Source organism: Neltuma alba, unplaced genomic scaffold, assembly GCF_004799145.2.
Source record: "Neltuma alba isolate B1F8T4 unplaced genomic scaffold, ASM479914v2 tig00011300_pilon, whole genome shotgun sequence".
NCBI classification, from domain to species: Eukaryota; Viridiplantae; Streptophyta; class Magnoliopsida; order Fabales; family Fabaceae; genus Neltuma; species Neltuma alba.
Genome location: NW_021636009.1, coordinates 1 through 16996, shown reverse-complemented (window position 1 = coordinate 16996; position 16996 = coordinate 1). Strand labels below are relative to the sequence as shown.

At 36.1% G+C, this 16996-nt stretch overlaps 5 protein-coding genes across 5 annotated transcripts; all 5 read right to left on the bottom strand.

Annotated features, from left to right (window-relative positions):
- Window positions 1–754: 754 nt before the first annotated feature.
- LOC114711592 (formimidoyltransferase-cyclodeaminase) lies at window positions 755–4146 on the bottom strand. The gene is made up of 3 exons (XM_028896006.1): window positions 4052–4146; window positions 1874–2282; window positions 755–1633 (listed from the first exon to the last, which is right to left on the bottom strand). The coding sequence occupies exons 2-3, from the start codon at window positions 2262–2264 to the stop codon at window positions 1122–1124; spliced, it is 903 nt and encodes a 300-aa protein (XP_028751839.1). The 5' UTR covers window positions 2265–2282; window positions 4052–4146; the 3' UTR covers window positions 755–1121.
- Window positions 2529–3457, bottom strand: LOC114711590 (protein LTO1 homolog). Its single transcript, XM_028896005.1, has one exon. It carries the CDS (start codon window positions 3261–3263, stop codon window positions 2844–2846), a length of 420 nt encoding a protein of 139 aa, XP_028751838.1. The 5' UTR covers window positions 3264–3457; the 3' UTR covers window positions 2529–2843.
- A 1391-nt stretch (window positions 4147–5537) lies between the features above and the next one.
- LOC114711593 (uncharacterized) lies at window positions 5538–7611 on the bottom strand. Its single transcript, XM_028896007.1, has 4 exons — window positions 7475–7611; window positions 6630–6700; window positions 6394–6480; window positions 5538–5736 (listed from the first exon to the last, which is right to left on the bottom strand). The coding sequence occupies exons 1-4, from the start codon at window positions 7593–7595 to the stop codon at window positions 5713–5715; spliced, it is 303 nt and encodes a 100-aa protein (XP_028751840.1). The 5' UTR covers window positions 7596–7611; the 3' UTR covers window positions 5538–5712.
- A 2249-nt stretch (window positions 7612–9860) lies between these two features.
- On the bottom strand, window positions 9861–13069 carry LOC114711589 (QWRF motif-containing protein 3-like). Its single transcript, XM_028896004.1, has 6 exons — window positions 11867–13069; window positions 11649–11768; window positions 11435–11551; window positions 11136–11225; window positions 10705–10812; window positions 9861–9981 (listed from the first exon to the last, which is right to left on the bottom strand). The coding sequence occupies exons 1-6, from the start codon at window positions 13067–13069 to the stop codon at window positions 9904–9906; spliced, it is 1716 nt and encodes a 571-aa protein (XP_028751837.1). The 3' UTR covers window positions 9861–9903.
- Window positions 13070–14186: 1117 nt separating this feature from the next.
- On the bottom strand, window positions 14187–16005 carry LOC114711596 (probable galacturonosyltransferase 10). The gene is given in 2 exon segments (XM_028896011.1): window positions 14187–15681; window positions 15684–16005. Coding segments are annotated over 2 exon segments (1488 nt in total). The 5' UTR covers window positions 15990–16005; the 3' UTR covers window positions 14187–14499.
- Between the last annotated feature and the right edge of the window lie 991 nt (window positions 16006–16996).

The following is a 16996-nucleotide window of genomic DNA, read 5'->3' as shown; positions in this document are numbered from 1 at the left end:
AAAAAACTAATCAAAAAAAATTTGAGACATTTTTTAAATGTTTCTTATAAATAAAAACAAGAAAGAGATAATAGGTATTTCTTATGAAAAGCAATGGAATAATGCAAAAGAATTAAGAGTAAAGAGATAAAGCCCTGGTTACTGGTTTGACTCAGGTTATATGTCCAAATTAAACTGCCACGATCACAATTTACAAGAAAGAATCCCAAGGGATACTTCCCAATATCTCTCCGCTCAATAAAACTTGAGGCATGAAAAGATATTATTCACAACCAGCGTTAATGTGCTGATATGAGCTGCTGGACTTTGATACAATTCCAATAAGGGTCTCATGTGACCGCACTCACTTTCAAACTGGGAAATGTGGAGTAAAATCAGGACATCCAAGCCTTTATTGTGAACAAGAAAGCTGTAAGCTTTTCTTACCCGTCCCAGCTGGAATTAAGCCTGGACCAATCTATTTCCTACGTGAGGTCGCTTATTTTCTGTCTATTGATGAAGAACGACTGTTGCATTTAGCCATTGACAATCCGTGATGGACAATGGGCAGATATTTTAACGAAAAATAGAACATGTGGATATGGCCGGAATCATCTCCAAATAATAGAAACAAAAACTCAAGAGAAACTGGCTGTTTGACAGTGACATGGAATAATTATGAACGAGAAATTTCCCCCCAAGAAATTAGACGAGCAATAAACAGATAAACTAAAAGCCTGGATATTTTCTTCTATCCAAAAAGACAAGGTAAATAACGTATCTGAATTCGAAATATCCCTTATATATCATATATCTTATCTCAAATATCAAGAAATGAAAGAACAGATTGAATCATAGCCACATTTTCTGTTATTCAGATAGACAACGAGGCAAATAATGCATCTCAACGATCCTCTAAATAATTATATCTCACCTCAAGATAATATTACATGCTGCAAACTAGCCAATCACTTGAATAACTTCTGTAAAACCGAGTTCATTGGAATGATCAGCAGAATGGGGTCAACCTGCGAGAATTTGGACTAACATCATCTTATAATGAGACTTCACAGAATCTCATGAAAAATCTTCGGCAAATCTGGCAGACAAGGAACAAGGGTTCTTTGTTTTTCGTTCCCTCCTCAATCAAGTGGACCTAACTTCAAGTAACTTTGAATTATTTCTTCCTGTGAGAAGTCTGTAAAGTAGCCTTTCCCCACAGGAATACCCTCTTCCCTAGCAAGGCTCTCAACTTCTTGTTGTACTCTGTCTCCCCCAATTCCACTTGGATCCAACAAATTACAGGCTACCTCAATGACACCCTCACCATGTTCTAGTGCCATTGCCTGTACAGTCGGAAGTCCACCACCTCTCCCACTAACTCTTTTTGCAATTCTTCGAACGGCATTGATATTAGAAGATAACAGAGGGACATTGTAATTATCAACCCATTTAGTTGCTCCAATCACCACGACACCTTTTGATGGAGAAAGTTGAGATGGTCCGCTATCTGGATTGAGTGTCAAGAAATTGGATTTTGGCCCTCCGACCCACTGGTTTGCACTGGAGTTCGGCTTGAAATATCCTAATGCTCTTCTAATTGAATCAAGCGGCCTACCCTCTTCATGTGCTGCTCCATATAGAAAAACAGGAACTGCAGGGAAGTTATATGATCAGTAAAAGTAATGAAGCAAAAAATTCAAGCGGAAAGATGGACATATTAAAAATAGTTCTACAGTCAATTTATCAGTGAATCAACTTGTGTCGGTGAGATCCAAACCCCCATGAGAACTTTACATAGGGTATGTCAAAAACATCAACTTGACAGAAGGGGTTGATGGAAGGGTTTCTCAAATTTAAGAGTTTGGTAAAGCTCTCAGCCGTGGATACCAACCTTGCAAGTTGGAGCCCAAATCGTCAGCCAAAAGTCTAGCACTCTCAGCTGCTTGATCCAAGGAAGCATCTGCCAGCGGGTGACAGCAAATGTGGTCAACAATCCCCAGTCTTGGATGTGTTCCACAATGCATCTCAAAGTCAATGCTGTCAAACGCAGCCTTCACCATGGCAGACACAGCACTTTTCAAGTGGCATGGCTCAGAAGATGGGGCGGGAGCTAACTCAGAAACCAGAGTGTAACCAACTCTATTGTAGGCCACATCTTCAAACTTGTTGATCATTGGAGCTCGAGGGAAAAGCTTGGCGGCTTGTTCAATTGACTCCAATGCACTCCTGTTTCTGCTTTCTGATATATAAACCTTGCAGCATGCGAGCATCATCTTCAACATTTTCTTTCCAATTATTACCTGTCAGAGACTCATAAAAGTAAAGACTGAGACAGGAAAAACGACCACAAGCCTCCCCATCCAACCTGATCTCAAGTTCTCAAGAAGGTTTTTTTACACAGATTAAAGATATGACAGCAACAGCGACGAAAACAACATCTAATTTTGAGCCAAAGTAACCATATCAGAGGTAAACTTTTCATTTCAAGGACGCATTAAGCACTTTAAAAGAGTTAGTTCATGGAAATTTATCTCGACAAAAAAAAAAAAAAAACTCCCAGTTAAAAGGGGAAATATCATTAAACTAACGCAATCGTACATCAAGAGGACGAAGGGCCCAGGGAAAAAGAGAGAACGAGAATAAAAGAAGAAAAACGAGAAAGGGCCACGGTACATCAATTTCCATAATACTAAGATCATTAAAAGAGCTGAGGGTGGGTTGAACCATGCAACCACAGCCCGAATGAGACTCAAAGGCCACATAATACCAACCTTAGCAAAAATAAAATTCCCATATCGGGCAAAAATCCTACAACTAATGAAATATATTTCTTCTCCTTCTCAAACATCATAGAACCTTCTTCAAAACTCAATATCCTTAGCGTCTGAAGAAGATTTTGGATAGCCATCATAGTCTAGCTTCACGTGCAGTGAAGAACAAACCATCTTAAACTTGAGCCTCAAACTGTCCATGATTTCTTGTACTTGTAGATTTTCAGGGTCCAAGACCGGATACTTCTCAATCAACTCATTCATCTGCTTGATGGCAATTTTAACCCGCGAAGAGAAGCAGTTGGGGTCGACCCGAACAGCGGAGCTCCAAACGTCAACACAGCCCCTGTAGAAGCCAAGCTCTTCGCCAACCTCAAAACCGACTTTGAGACCCACTTGCTTTGCCTCGTCTTTGCCAGCGATTAGACCGTCTTTGTAGCCCTCGTCGTAGCCTTCCTTACGATGAGTTTCTTCTAGGTGAATAAATGAATCGAACATATCGTCTGACATCCAAGAGCAGAATTCTCAGGCAAACTAGTTTCGACCTTTATCGATGACAACCTTCTTGTCCCGGGGACGGTGTATCAGTATGCGGGACAAATTAACTTCCAAAGACGCAAAAAGGCTGATCTTGCCTGCCGCGAGGTCGACGCAGGGAAAGATGAAGACTCTCAATGGATAAACAAAGGCCTTCGCCTGGAGGCCTGGAATGAATTTTTACCACTCAAAACTTGTGTTTGGCATGTAGAGGCACCCGCCGGGATTCCCTTTTTTTTATAAGTTTGTTTGGTACGAGTTTCCGGAGGTTGTGAAAGACAAACAAATAGTGAAATGACAAAAATAACCCTCAATTATCCTGGACCACAAAATGCCTCATCGTTGCGACAGTGAGATGGGCTTTTTTGGTTCTGGCGAAGGATTCAAAGCATCGTCCCGTCGGACATGGGCCAGATGGATCTCAAATGCTCAAAGGTCACGGCGGAGCTTATCGGCGGCTGGCGGGTGAGCACATTTTAAAGTACACGAGCTTGTGAATGGCTCCTTGACGGTCGACAGGAACGGGTTTTCTTATTTTTCTGGTGTCAAAAACGTTGTACAGTTTTTTCCTATATAATTAAAACAGGGATTCGGTTCTACAGAATTTTCTCCCTTTGCGTGGTTAGCCTTTGCAACACTGACTAAAAGAAGAGCATAATCAAAATGCCATTGCACGAGAGCATTCGGTAATTATAATTTATAATTTCAAACAGAAATTTAAAATAATAAAAAACATATTGTAATTTGGAATGGGTTTATACCTTGTAAGTGAGCCTTGAAGAATCTGAGGGGAAGAGCAAGCAGGGATGAATGGCAAAATGAAAGTGCAGGCAGAGAATTTGAGGAACGAAGAATGGAAGAGGGGCGTGGTCGCTCGGGATGAGATTAGGGGTGAAATAGTAATATCGTTATTTATTCCCTGGAATGAAAGCCGATTCCCATTTATCTTGGGCCCCTAGGAAAGCCCATTCTTACCTAGATGGATGGAAGCAGCTTTCCCCATGGAAGAAAGCTTCAACTTTCAATACCAAAACAACTCATTTGTTATTTTCATTTTCCTTCCCCTGGTCCCCTTCCCTACCCTTCAAACGCATAGCCTTAACTCTTGTAAACAATTATGCAAAATATAAAGTGAGAATTATAATAAAGTCGCAAAAAAATAATTATTAAAAAATCTCACTAACAATTCAAGTAACACAAGTTCCAGAATTAAAAAAAATAACTTTTTTTTATAATTATTTTTTCTTTAAGATTTCATTGTAATTTTCCCGAATATAAATTTCTCTGTGTAACTTCATTTCCTGTAGCAATTCCCTGTTTTTTTTTTGGGGGGCTCCTGATAACAAACCATTTAACATTTGATACATATGATTAATTCAGCTTCAATTATATCTACAGGACTTAATATGAAGGCATCATTAGGCGATAAAATCCTAACTGTTCATGCCAACGGCTGTGTTCCTTATTGTTTAAAAGATTAGAATGACAACCCCGCGATACTTTTTCATGCTTCTGGTTTTTTAATGATTTATGAAAAGTTCAGTGTAAGGACTAACTCGGGAAAAATAACAGTTTGAACTTCAAACAACAGAAAATGTAACGATGGTAATAATAATCACGATTCAAAGAAACCCCAAGTACCATCCCCATAATTGCTTTATACAGACAAAATAAATTCCATTGCATTCCTATGCTACCACGTCATTGAACCCTCTTACTTTCATTTTCAAAAATATTTACAATAAAGCTAATTTATTAAATCTTAAAGAAAATACTTTATTAAAAATCGACAACCATTAAAAAGAACTAATTAATAATTAATTCATAAATTTATTTTAACATTTGAATATTTATCTTTTCCATTGGCCAAATTAAAAAGAATAATTTATTTTTTAAAACACAGCTTCTGAAAAATAATTGATTTGATCAAACTATTTTTATCCTATAGTAAAATAGACAAACCCTTTTATTCAAACGCAACGCGGATTCAATTCCTGCGGCCAATTATTTCGCATCAAGCAATCAATAGAGCAGATATTCTCTCCTCGAGAATAATTAATTTTAATTCCTCTCAAACCGTTTAGTGGTGAGAATGTAGGCTTCCCATAACTAGCTTACCTTGGAATGCTCTTGTACCTTAGACCAATGAAAGTACTACCTCCGTTCCTAATTATAAGAACCTTATAATTAGGATAGGAGGTAGTAATTCACTTGCAAATGCGGTAGTAGGCTAGTAGTTAAGTGTGGCTGACAAACGGCCAATAGGTATATAGTCTTGGAAAAATATCATCTCGCAAGATTCTTTATCTTCAAGGATTGACCAATAGCTAGCCAAAAGAATTATTTTCCAAAACAGGACTAAGTCTCGGACATGGCAAAGAGAAAAACCAGTGCAAACGCATTCTTACAAACTCTCCGGACCTCACTTTAGTGCCTCCACCAATGCCTGCAAATATTCAGAATTTACTTAGCAAACACCATAACATCGCTTCCCAAATAAGACACGCCTGTGATTAACAACACAACATTCTGAGACATTCTTTTCACCCAATGCGCAATATTTCATGAAATGTAATTCTCATCAATCTGAAGATTTTAGTCATGAAAGAGTATCCTATTAATACTATTAATTCCGGATTTCACAGTATGTTCGGTGAAGAGATTATCATGCAGATGAACACATCACATTGTCTTAAAAAGACCCCCCCCCCCCAAAAAAAAAGTCTCTAATGGCCAGAATAAGGAAGCAAATACCAGACATTTCAAAATAATCACACCCACAGCATTCACAGGAATGCCAAACCACTAACATGACACATGAGATAAATCATCAAAGATTTAATTGTTCTTCTGCTGAAAGAGAATGTCCAAACAAATATGTTTATTTTGGTAGTATTCTGGCTATAACACAATAACCAAGTATTCTAGTATGGTTAACTGAAGGCCAAGAAGAAATCTTCAGGCTCACAGAACTTGGCTGTTGCATAGGTCAATTATGAAAATAAATCTGGAGCTTGGATAATTCATAATAACTCAAGCAGCCCAACTAAAAACTGAGAAAAGAAAATCTTAGCCGTAGGATTGAAAACAAAAATAGAAATACCTCTTCTTTCTTGCCCTTGCCTCTAGTGAAGAACTTGTATCCTCCAAAGAAGAGCAGGCCCCAGCCAGACAAAGAAACAATTACAAACTGCAGGCAAATAGTAACTGGTGAAGAGATGTACGAACATGTTTCCATTTTACATAGCAGATCAGATGTAACTAATAGTTTAACATGCCGTGTCAAATTTGACAAATCTTTTGGATGGAGTGGATCTTCAATCTCAAAATTAGACATACATGTTCCTCCTTCCATTTAGATGGGTTCATTGGATCTTGCCAGAAGTTAACTTTAGGGGGGCCATGGTGATCTGCAAGAATCAAATGAGAAAACCATTACACGTACGTCAGAACTTTCCACTCAAGCAAATTGTAGGCCACAACACGATACAATATGTTCAAACGTCAACACGAGTACGAAGATGAAAAATGTATTGATTGGATGATGGCATAATAACTTTCCAAGTCATATTCCACCATCAATGCCAAAATATAATTTTTATTTCCCAAAGTTATTATAATGTTCATTAGCACGAGAAATGTATACAAAGTAACATCTACACACACCCAGAAAACAAATGGTGTTTGATATCCGTTGTCTACTTATTTATTTGTTTCTATACTGCCTTGTTTCATTACATCATGATAATTTAAAGATACCTTCGAGCAAGGATTCAGTTTTTCTCATCATTAAAAAAAATCCAACATTTAATCTTTTGGTTCTCAGCGAGGACGAGCCAACTATTCTGAGGCTTCCTTTGGGCGATAAAATGTGCTGCTTACTAGTAACTGAAAAGACTCACAACTCATCTTTCGAATAAAGGTAGATTTATAATCTCCATTGTACTAAAAAATTTCCCGTTCAATCACAAGCCAGAAAATAGCAAGAATCTAGAGCCAAAGAAAAAACATGATTGATTTTTTCCCCTTGACACAATACATTCAATTCTTGAGAAAGCAGAGATTCTTAGCTCCCAATAGCGCCTCAAACTATAAAAAACGCGAGGATTGGAAGGATTCAGTAATCCCAATTTCATGGCAACTGGGATCGGAGAATAAATGGACAATCCAAAACTAAAATTTACCCGCAGCTCCTGCCAGCCCACGCCTGTGGATTAGATTGGCGGCTTGAATCGGAGTTCTAGCAGAGGAAATACGGCTCAAAGACGCTGCTCGGCGAGCCGCAGCGGCTGCTAGAGTGGCCATGTGTTTCAACTCGAATACGCGACGCGACAGAGAAGAACCGAGGGACGAAAAGAAAAGGCGGACCAGACGGCAGGAGGCAAAAACCAACTCTTGCACCGGGGGACGAGTATGACCCGAGTCAGCCACTATGTTCGACGACGTCGTTTCCACACCTCATCTGACCATTTCCCTTTTTTTTTTTTTTGGGGTAATCATGTTGTTGTTATTGTTTGATTCCTTGGGCCAGAGCCTCCTGGTCTCGCATGTAGAATTGTTTGATCCTTCCCCATCATTCCATTTGTCTAAAACCGTTGATTGAGTTGACGGTGTATATAGATTGAATATTTGGTCCCTTTTTACCTGGATTATATTTTGGGAGAATGACATACAAGAACAGTTAAAATAAGGAATTGACACATAAATCCCACGTGCAAACTAATTTATTTTTATAGTAGTAATATCGAGTCATAGTGATTTTTCAAATTGGTCGAATCACATTTTTTTAAGGTTTAATGAAATGATATTAGCAAACAAATAAATTTCTATAAAGGAATATTTTGTCCCCAGAAATATAGATTCTATAAAAGTCAGGAAATAAAATATTGTATTAAAAGTTTCCCAGATTGGTTTGGCCTAGTGCCAAGTTTTTCCTTAGTAAGACTTGACAAGTTTGTTAAATACTACCTCTAATCATAAATATAAAAGTTAGTTGGAGATCTAATTTAATCATAAATATAAAATATCAATCTACTCTATTTTTTATATTTATTATTTTTTTGAGTAAAATACTCTAACATCCCTTGTATTTTGTCTTAATTACACAGATCTCCTTCTATTTTGAAAACATATACTTAAATTCAAATTGTTAACTCTGTTAAGAATATTTCAAAAAGATTTTTTAATTCAAATTTATATTAAAATACTTTTTAGTTGCTAAATTACCTTTCATAATACTAAATCCTAAAATTTTGGTTAAAACTATATCGAAGAATTTAATATTTTCTCTTTTACCTTAATTTTACTTTTTTTATTTTTAAAATTGTTGTTTGTTTGATGTTTTTATTGTATTGGGCCAAAAAATTAAGTAATTTAGTTAATACAAACATAAATTTAAATTATTTATATAAGTTTTCAAACTCACATAATTTATATTATGTGGTAAGAAAATAAGCATTCAAAATAGTTTCTAGCCATTTTAAAAAAATCTTAAGGTTTAATATTTTATGAGGAACTAAAATTATATAATTCTATAATATAATTGAAATTAAAAAATTTATAACATATTAAAAATTTTGAAAATACATGTATTAAAATTATTTTTTGTTGTATCAAACTTTTTTTTTATACATAAATGTTTAAACAACATTTACGTTAAAAAGAGATATTTTAGTCAAAATAAAAATTTAAAAGTCAAACTTAACTGTTAACTAACAGTTAGATCGATGGAAATTGAATATTAAAAATATAAAGGAGGTCTGTGTAACATATATTTTAATTTAAAAAGAATTTTATATACGTTTTAAAAATATAATGGAAGTTTCTGTAATTTAAGTAAAATAGAAAGGTAGTCAATATATTTTACTCTTATTTTTTTTTCTAAAATAGTCTTCATACTGATTTCACATGTTAAAGAGTTTTTATTTTAATGCACATGATTAATCAATATATTTTTTTAAAAAACAATACTTATTTACTACAAATAAATAATTTTTTATATTTTCTAATTAGTTATCTAACTTAAATTAAGTATTGGAGGTAGCATGTCATGTAGATGTAATCACCACGAGTGAGTAGTAAACATCATGAACAAAGCAAATCATTTTAAGCACTAACATTTCGTGTTATCTATCTTTGCACCGGATTATCTATACCTATGCGTAATGTAAGCTTAAGTATAATCTCTTTAATAAATTTTAAATTAACTATTTATCCTGTGCGATCACAATCAAAAGACGTATAAAATAATGCCAATTTAGGCACACTCCTTAAATCATATAAAAAAAGAGAGTCTTGGTTTATAATTTTGATGAACAAAGATCAAAAAAGAATATAATTATGAATAGATGAATTATCACTATCAGTTGAGAATCTAAACAATGAAAAGAAAACAATTGTTTATACAGTTTTTCTTTTAATTGATACGTTACCAAATGTCATATATTTTCCTAGCAATTTTTTTTAATCAATATTTTGCTAGCAATTCATTATCATACAAAACTCTACAACTTTCCAAAATTGTTTTCCTATGAAAACATCCATATTATGCATCAGCCTAGTCTAGTCACAACATTTTATTCATTTACACATAATCTATTGGAAAGTTCGCTGGCTACAATTGTTGCTGCAAATATTGCTGTTGCCGGCTTTGAAGTTGAATGAGCCCACATTTCATACTTCTCTCTTGCAACTGTCGTATATACAGTGTGAACAACATTAATAATGCAGATGATAAATCAAACGGATGCTCATATGCAAATGCTCTTCCTCATGTCATTCTAAGATTCTACTCGTATATCACAAGCCTCCAAATGAGAATTTACAAATCTTAGCCTTCTACTTTTACTTTCTCTTTCCCTGTCACAAGCCTTTTGGTTTTTAATAATTTTAATATCGGAACATACTGATTTTATGCTGATGGATGTAATTAGAGGCTTGATACACTTTTGTACATTTAGTACACACAAGCAATGGTTAATGGAAGTGGTTTTCATGCTTAGCTAAACCAAATCTTCGGAACCAGTTACAATACTGATCACTTTGATGAATATTATAAACTCATCAGACTTATCATTTTAATAAACATTGTAAGCTCATTAGATCTGGATCATTCAAATAAAATTTGGATGGTCCAGATTTAATTTATTTTTATTTTTATTTGTTCAAAATAATTATTTTAATAGGTTTAGAATATAAAATAAAGATAATCTCTTAATTATTATTTTCTCAAAAGATAATTTTTTTGTTTAAAAATAATTAATTAAAATTTTAAAATATGAACACTTCAAATAAGATTTAGATGATTCAGATCTAATGAGAATGAGCACTAAAGCTAATTTCCAAATCTTCAACGTGACATTTATGTTCAAATTAGTGCTAGCAAAAATGGCACAAGTCATATTTTATTACCTACCTCAAGAAAAGATATGTTCTGGAAAAGATCATGAACCTCATCAAGAAGCAATTTTTCTTGAGAAACAACCTCTGCTAATTCTGATAACCATGCTGCAACCTCATCAGCCTGTCGATAAAACAATCTTAATTAAAATCATTATTAGTTAATATTCCCTCCCCTCCCTTTTTATAGGGCCTATTAACTACTTTCTAAAGGTTTAGGAAATTAGCTAAACATATAAAAATTTCACCACTTTCCAAAATTACACTTAACAAACTAAAGTTACTATTTAAGCTAACTGTGAAAGGAACGAGGATGTTTTTAAAAATGTATCATTAAATTTTATAAGTGGTATTGTCTTAAGGACTAGCTAATAGATATTTCTTATAAATAGGATTAAAGGAGTAACAAATTAGCAAAATAAGAACATCAACAGGATAACCACATACCAAAGGTGAAAAACTTGTTAACGCTGACTTCATGGAAGCCATAAGTTCATATGCATGTTTTAGAGTAACAGACATTGATGGTATGTCCACCTGCAAGCATAAGAACTCAGAAAATTGTGATTTGATCCATGTTTAAAAGTTTAGTTTACAAGCATGCTACATTTATAATAAAATTAAAGAATGAGATATTCCCTCCAAAAAAAAAAGAAAGAATGAGATATATGGAAAAGTATGTAAGCATGCATAATACACGAATGTATTCAATATTCATTCAGTCAGTGAGCCTTTATTGAACCTACCTCTGCGCCTTCTGTTAAGGGTAATTTGCAGACAATAGAGTGCAGACAATCTTTAATTACAGTAATTGCTGACATGTGTTGTCTTTCCAAATCTCCCCATACTCCTAATAGCTTATTCTGCACAAAAGCAAGAAGACATGCTTAGTAAGGGGTCATATTTTTAACTCATTTTCTTTCAACAAATCTTTATAATTAGGTGAGTTGTAATACTCACCTGAGACTGTATTATAAAGTTAAGTTTCATCTCAAGCTTTTCTTTCTCATACTGCATCTTCTTTTGCATCACTGATCGTTGCAACTTCGTGACGCCATTCCAAGCATATAGTAAATTGCTCTAAAACACATTGAAATGCAGTAAACATTGTTATAAAAGTTTTAAAAAAAAGAAAAAACCGACAAAGTTAGTATCAATATTAGAAGTTGGAAGCCTACTTCTGCTTGAATAGAAAGGCTTTTGTTCACAGCTTCAGCTTTAGCATTTGCATATCGCCACTGCATCAATCGATTATCCATCAATCGAAGCTGATAAACAGTGTCTGAAGTACTCGATCCTGTTAAAGTTGAATTCGTAGATGATTTCTTGCCCCGGAAGAAATCGAAGCCCCTGTTTAGAAATTTATCCACGCCTTTAGCTACATGTGAGGGACTAGTTGGAGGCTTCAAGCCTGAAAACGAAATGAGTTTCTCCTTGCTTTCCACAGACATCGGTGGCGATCCTGATCGCCCTGGTGATAGAGCCCATTGCGATTTTGAACTTTTATATCCGGTGAGAGAATTTGCCCTCTTGATCGCATTTTTTATAGTGAATTTCTTTAAAATGGAAGAGTCCTCTGATGACAGTGGATGCTGAATGTTCGAATCCGAAGTACCTCTCCGGCTCCTTCTTGATATATGATTCATATACTTAGACGGAACTTCTATCCCTAATTTCCTGGTACTTAAATCAGAAGCACCTGAAGGGATATCGCTGCAGTCTGATTCAGAGTCCAGAGTCGTAGTAAAGGATTCCGATTTTCTGTACAGAGCATTCTCATCTACTGACAATCTACCTGGGACAATATTAAAATCCTTACAACTGGAATTCACAGACGAAGATGATTTTCCGGGAAAACCAAGTTTTCCCGTGTACCTCGTAGATCCACCAATAATAGCATGTTGGTGATTTTCTTTGGAAATATTACTATTACTGTTATTATCAAATTGATCATTCTCAAACCTCTTAAACACACTGCAACTCCTCTGCTTAGTGAGAGCAAAAACAGAGTTAGATTTTTCAGATTTCTCGTTACTTTTGCGATCAAGGAAGTCCCTGAGCCTATCATTACCAAGATGATCAGCGAGAGTAGCATCAAGGTTGTTTTTATTCACTGTAGAGGACGAAGAAGGCCAAAGCTGTCCTCGGAGAAGACCCGCGTCCTCTAGACTCCAATGCTTCCGGTTGTCGGTAGAGTCCGACGACCCCTGTTTGCGTCGAATCGGCGAGACAGCTCCTTGAGGAGACGCAAATTCAGCTTCAAGCCACGTGGTTGAGGTGGGAGAGAGAAATCGCGAACTCACTTCACGTGTTTTGCCTCTGCGATGCTTCGGCGACTGAGAAGAAATCACAGAATCCTTGTCTTTCTTGGTTGAAGACATGGTGAGACGTTTGAGTAAAGTGAGAACTGGGAATGGCAGCAAGTAGGGAGTTATTGTTGAGGGAAGATGCTTTCAGGTAAATCAAATGTGCGAAGAGACAATGAAAAGGGAGTAGGAGACGGGTGGAAGAAGAAGTTATTGGTGAAAGCTCCGCCACTTTGTGTGAGACGCCGGCCGTTGACGAGCGACCGGTTCAATGGGGAAGTGCCACGTGTCGACATATTCGTTATGTGAATGGCCTTAATTGTGCTTCTTGTTTGGATTACAAATGGCTAGTTTAAACTTCAAATTGAACATGTTAGTTCCTTCTCGAGTCCAGGAGGCTGTTGTCACCAGTATATGCTGTTACGCAGGACGACTTTTATGGAAATTAAGAAACAGAATGGAATAAGTTATGATTGTCAGTCATAAACCGTTATATATTATGAGAAAAATCATTATTCTGAAATCAAATCCTGAATTCTTTCAGAATATATATATATATATATATATATATATATAAAAGATAGTATTATTTTAAGGCTAGGCAAGAAGGATAAAGAATTTCTATATGAAATTACCAAAAATAGATGGACCCCTTCATTGAGTTTGAATGAGTAAGCATGCGCGCAGATAAGCTAGTTTTTCTTCTCTGTTTCTCTTGGTTGATCACATGTCTATCTTTCGGCCAACGGTACTTTTTAAGGAAAAATATAACCACATTATTTTGGGGAAGGCAAGGCACCCCGGAACTCAACTTTTGCAAAAATATCTGAAGAATTATCCAATCCCCAACTTCTATCTATATTTAACAAAGTCACATTTGGTTAAATAAAAGCAATATCAAAATCACTACCATTTAACCATGAAAAATTTTAGCATGTCAACATCTCGACAGGACGCAACCTTTATATAAAGAGCCACAATTTTTTTTTTGACGGACTAAAAAGCCTAAAATTTGTTTACGTCCATGGGACACGTGTGTCAGATTGCCAGTATGAAAATAGTATTGAACTTCTGAGGAACGTGAAATATCAACAAGGCTTTGAAACGTGAACATATATGGAAAGCTCCAGTGAAAAAGGGTTAAATGTAGCTCGCAGTTCTGCACGACGACATGGACTAACTAAATTCCTTCTAAGTTAATATAATCCAATAACAATCAACATCCATATGCTACAACAGAATATCAAGAATCAAATGCGTACTCCCATGTTACTACAAAAAAAATTGTACAGGCATTTCTTGGTTCAGGCTGCAAAATTCAAACCTCAAAACCCAGCTTGTCTGTGCACGGGATCACCCAACCTTCTGGTTCCATGGTCGGTGGAAAACGCACAGTTGCAATAACAACAGAGGATAATCATCAGTCAGCAGGGGCTTGTACGATTCAAGGCCTAGCCATGGACCAACGTTGAACTTAGGAGTCCCCAATAAAGCATGGTTATAAATCAATGAAAGTTGCATTTTTGCAATAAAGGATGAGAATAATCGACATATTTCTCCCACATTGGCTTGTACTTCTCAATCGCAATCTTCAACCATGGTTTGGAGTTTCCATTGAAGTGTAGCACAGCTCCTTTCTCTACTAACTGAGGATCAACAGTAGTGTAGCCGAATCCCAATACATGCCATAACGAATCCAAGGGTTCAGTTAAACCGTAAAATGTCAACAGGCCGGGTGGTAACGTACCAAGTTTCCATAATGTCCGATCAACATTCTTTTCCTGCCAGTAGTGGTAGATGCCTGTGACATTCCTTTTCCTCCATTCAACCAAATCAAATACATTCATCCCAAATGCCCATCCACATGCGTCAGGATCAAAATGTGCTCGTATAAGAGGATGGGAGTAATTCAGGTATTTATGGTATCTATGAAATGTCTCCATGCACGTCTCAACAGCTCCGTTAACATTGCCATTCAAATCGATGGAGAAAAGTGGAGAGAGATCCTTCTGAACCACGACATCATCATCAAGAAACACCACCTTCTTCAGGGCAGGAAAAACTTCAGGAATATAAAACCTTAGGTGATTAAGCATGGAGAGATATTTAGGGTTCCGAAACTTAATTGGCGTCTTGCCATCATCACTGTTGCCAGAAAAGTAGTAGTTCTGTATTTCCGAGTCTTGAAGTTGCTTAAGAACAGGAACATATGAAGCATTCAACCAGCTGAAGTCTTCAAACTTCTGAACCTCAACAGTCACTCCTCGGAAGTCATTCATGGCAAACCATGCCTTCATCGCAGCATAATTTATTTCATCAGTGACAAGGTGGAATACTACCATTTCGGGATTTTTAGAGTTTATTGCAGTTGAATTGACAACTACTGAAGTGGCAATTATGTTATCGGAGAACACGCAAAAGTGGTAAAGATTGTTGTCCTTTAGCTTCAGCTCCATTTGCCTCTTTTCCATCAATTTCTTTTGCAGATTAAGGTTTCTGAACCATTCAGTTGTCAGCCGGACACCAAGACAGTATAGGCTTTTTGGGACTTCTTCAGCAGCTATTTGTCCATATTTTGAACTCTTTTCAGATACAGAACTCGATTGTTCTTCAAGACTTTGAATTTTGGCCTTCAGTCTCATTATCATTGTTGCACTGTCTTAATGCAGCTGTTGGGCCTGGTATATAGCAATACTGCCATCTCACGGATGGAATGTTCTGATTCCATGGTTGTTAAAGGGACACGCCTTGTAGCAGCCTTCGAGAGCAGAATCTTTGAATTGCGGATCTGGGCACTTAATTCCCAAGCAAATTGAAGATTGTTACTTTCTTTTGCAATGACAACAAAAGCTTTCGCTAAGGATATCTGGTCATTCAGTTGTCTGGTCACCGAGTCGGGGCTTAACATCTCTTCCGTAATATTAAGGCCTTCCATAATCCTATCATGTTTGTACATTCTCTGCATAACATTGTTCAAGAAATAATATGTAAACATAAGGATGATAAGGACTGTATCTATTATCTCTTCCTCCTCCCTCCCACGAACATCATGACCTTAAAGTAAATCTTAGATTTATAATTTCATAATGAGCACTTAAGCATTCCATGGAAGCAACATTTTGACAATTTAATCAAGTCAAAGTTGTTTCATGCGATCATAGCAATCTCCTCTGAAGCCTAGTTTAACATTCTGATACGAAGTTCAGTCATTGTAAACAACATCATAAATAATATATATACTTCCTACTATTATAACCGGTCCTAATTATATCTTCAAACTAGTCTTATAATTAGGACCGGAGGTAGTATTAAGGAAAGAGAACATGTGACAACACGTTCAGAGTTAAGGCAGTTACAGCACCTGGACACACAATCTGAATTACATTCTAGCTATCCCATAACAATTTTCAGCAGTACGGTGGTCAGGACACACCTTAGGCAGTAATACCACGGAAGTAAATTAGTAAAATTTGGATTAATTTCAAATGGAAATTAGTAATTTTTCTTCACTTGCCTGATATAATTTGATGAACTAAATGTATCGGCTTTCAGCAAAGATAAAAGACTAGTATATTAGGAACTGGGGGGGGGGGGGGGGGGAGAAAGAATTGCACATCATTTTGCGCGTCAAGAAATCCAGAAGTGGAACTGTGAAATCTAAACCAGCATAACAATAGAATTCTAAATTAGAGCTAAGGCGGCCTACAACAAGTAAAAGCCAGTAGAAATAGTATTGGTTCTATTATTCAAAGCAGAATTTGATTCAATCCATTCCTCAACAATCCCTTTGAAATTTTAAGTAAAAACGTGGGATGGAAGAAAAAGAAAGAACATTGAGAAAAATATATCACATAATTGAGAAGTGACAATTTCGTCGCACAAATATATGCACGATTCCCAGGAAAGCAGGGTGGCCAAATGATACATTTTTTGAAGGAGGAGGAAGGAAGATGAGTAACAGAAACATGCAAACCATCTCATGAACAATCATCATTCCTAGGT